This window comes from Citrus clementina, unplaced genomic scaffold, assembly GCF_000493195.1.
Source record: "Citrus clementina cultivar Clemenules unplaced genomic scaffold, Citrus_clementina_v1.0 scaffold_5, whole genome shotgun sequence".
In the NCBI taxonomy this organism is placed as follows: Eukaryota; Viridiplantae; Streptophyta; class Magnoliopsida; order Sapindales; family Rutaceae; genus Citrus; species Citrus x clementina.
The window spans coordinates 22,791,230-22,792,753 of record NW_006262201.1 but is presented as its reverse complement, the minus strand read 5'-3'; the positions used below and the strand labels follow the sequence as shown (position 1 = coordinate 22,792,753).

Sequence of the window (1,524 nt, the reverse complement as noted above, 5' to 3'; positions counted from 1 at the left end):
CACGCACTTCGGAAAGGCTCTTTGTCTTTTAACAGTTTTTTGAAGAACTGTTTCTGTTCACATAATTTTTCCAAACATCCTTTGGCGATCTAAAAGATCTTTCCTAAGGAAATGTTGTCAATGGTGAGATTGAGACTTGTAAGCTGCCTCTGTATGTCTGGTTGCAATTCTTCAGGTAATGAGGCCAGAAATACATGTTTGAGAGTCGGATCATTGAACCCATTGAGCTTATAAAATAGGATGGACATCCGTTTATAATGGAAATCAAGATCTTTAGAGTTGAGGGAGCAGCATTTCATATTGAGGTAGTCTCTTCTTGCAGCTTCAAAGACGGCGGCTGATTCTCCAATGAATTGCTCGTGAATGACAAAAAGAGCAGTTGAGACATTAGGCAGTTGCACAAACTATAATTGTCTGTACTCTCCTAAAGTATCAAACTAATCTCTTAAAGATCCCTTAAAACGAGTAGCAAGTTCTCTAAGGACTGATGTTGTAGTAGCATTTGCTCTTAACATTTGGAGATCTATCCAAGCAGCCATTTCGGATAATTTGTCTCTCCATTTAGCTACAGGGATATCATCAAAAGTGAACCATGGACCATTTGAAGGTTTATGATCATTTTGGGGATGAGCAGGTCGGGTTAGAGCTGAGGATGCTTCTGGTGGATCTTCTTCAATATCTGAGGGTATTTCAAAGAATGGGTCAGTTCTTGAGGATTGAGCAGGTTTGGTCTCTTCAGGTTGGGCCATAAGGATTTTAGTGATGTCAGCATAAGATTTTTCAGAATCACTAGATGAAATGGAAGATTCTATTTCAGAGTCAGATGGATCTTCTGAAACGGCTAGATTTGAATTAGAAGTTTGGTTTGTATCGGATGGATCTGGGATTATTTGTGCACTGTATTGTTGCATTGGGGATTTATCTTTGGCCTGAGTTGGTGCTGGTTGAGGAGGAAGTGGGGTATAAAGAGGCGGCTGCTGTTCTGGGATGGACAAAGGTGGTGGAAACGGTGGGTTTTCTAGGCTTGGTCGAGAATGAGGTTTAGATCTAGATGGTTTTGGCAGAGGATTATTTCTAAACAAAGTATGTGTCATGCCAAATAATTTGGACGGGTCTTGTGGTTTTATGGGAGAAAGCATAGGTGCAAAAGGATGGAAGGCTGGGCTGATGAAAGGTAATGGTGGAGAGGTGGTAAATAATATGGGCCTTTGCCTTTCTGACTCAATCTGTTCAAGTTCTGCTTTCAATTTTCTAATTTCCTTCTCTTTCTGATCAAATTCTAGGCCATAGTATCGATGACTCAGCATGGTTCTTAATTCTGAATCTAGTTGAGAGATTCTGGATTGAAGATTTTGGTAAATTTGCTACATTTGGGAAGTAATCGAGTCCATCTTAGACTCAATATGATCAGTTCATAAACTGATATGATTAACCTTTTTATGGAGATCAACCAAGGTTTCATTTTGAGCTCTGGTATTTTGGGTTTGCCAGTTGAGAACAACCTCAAAAGGTTTAGGGTCTTCT

General features: G+C 39.8%; 1 protein-coding gene across 1 annotated transcript; it reads right to left on the bottom strand.

Annotated features, from left to right (window-relative positions):
* Window positions 1–437: 437 nt before the first annotated feature.
* Window positions 438–1,307, bottom strand: LOC112098035 (lysine-rich arabinogalactan protein 19-like). Its single transcript, XM_024183634.1, has one exon. The coding sequence runs from the start codon at window positions 1,305–1,307 to the stop codon at window positions 438–440; it is 870 nt and encodes a 289-aa protein (XP_024039402.1).
* Window positions 1,308–1,524: the final 217 nt, after the last annotated feature.

Coding starts and splice junctions, on each gene's coding strand:
- LOC112098035 (XM_024183634.1), bottom strand. CDS start 1,307: ATGCTGAGTCATCGATACTATGGCCTAGAATTTGATCAGAAAGAGAAG.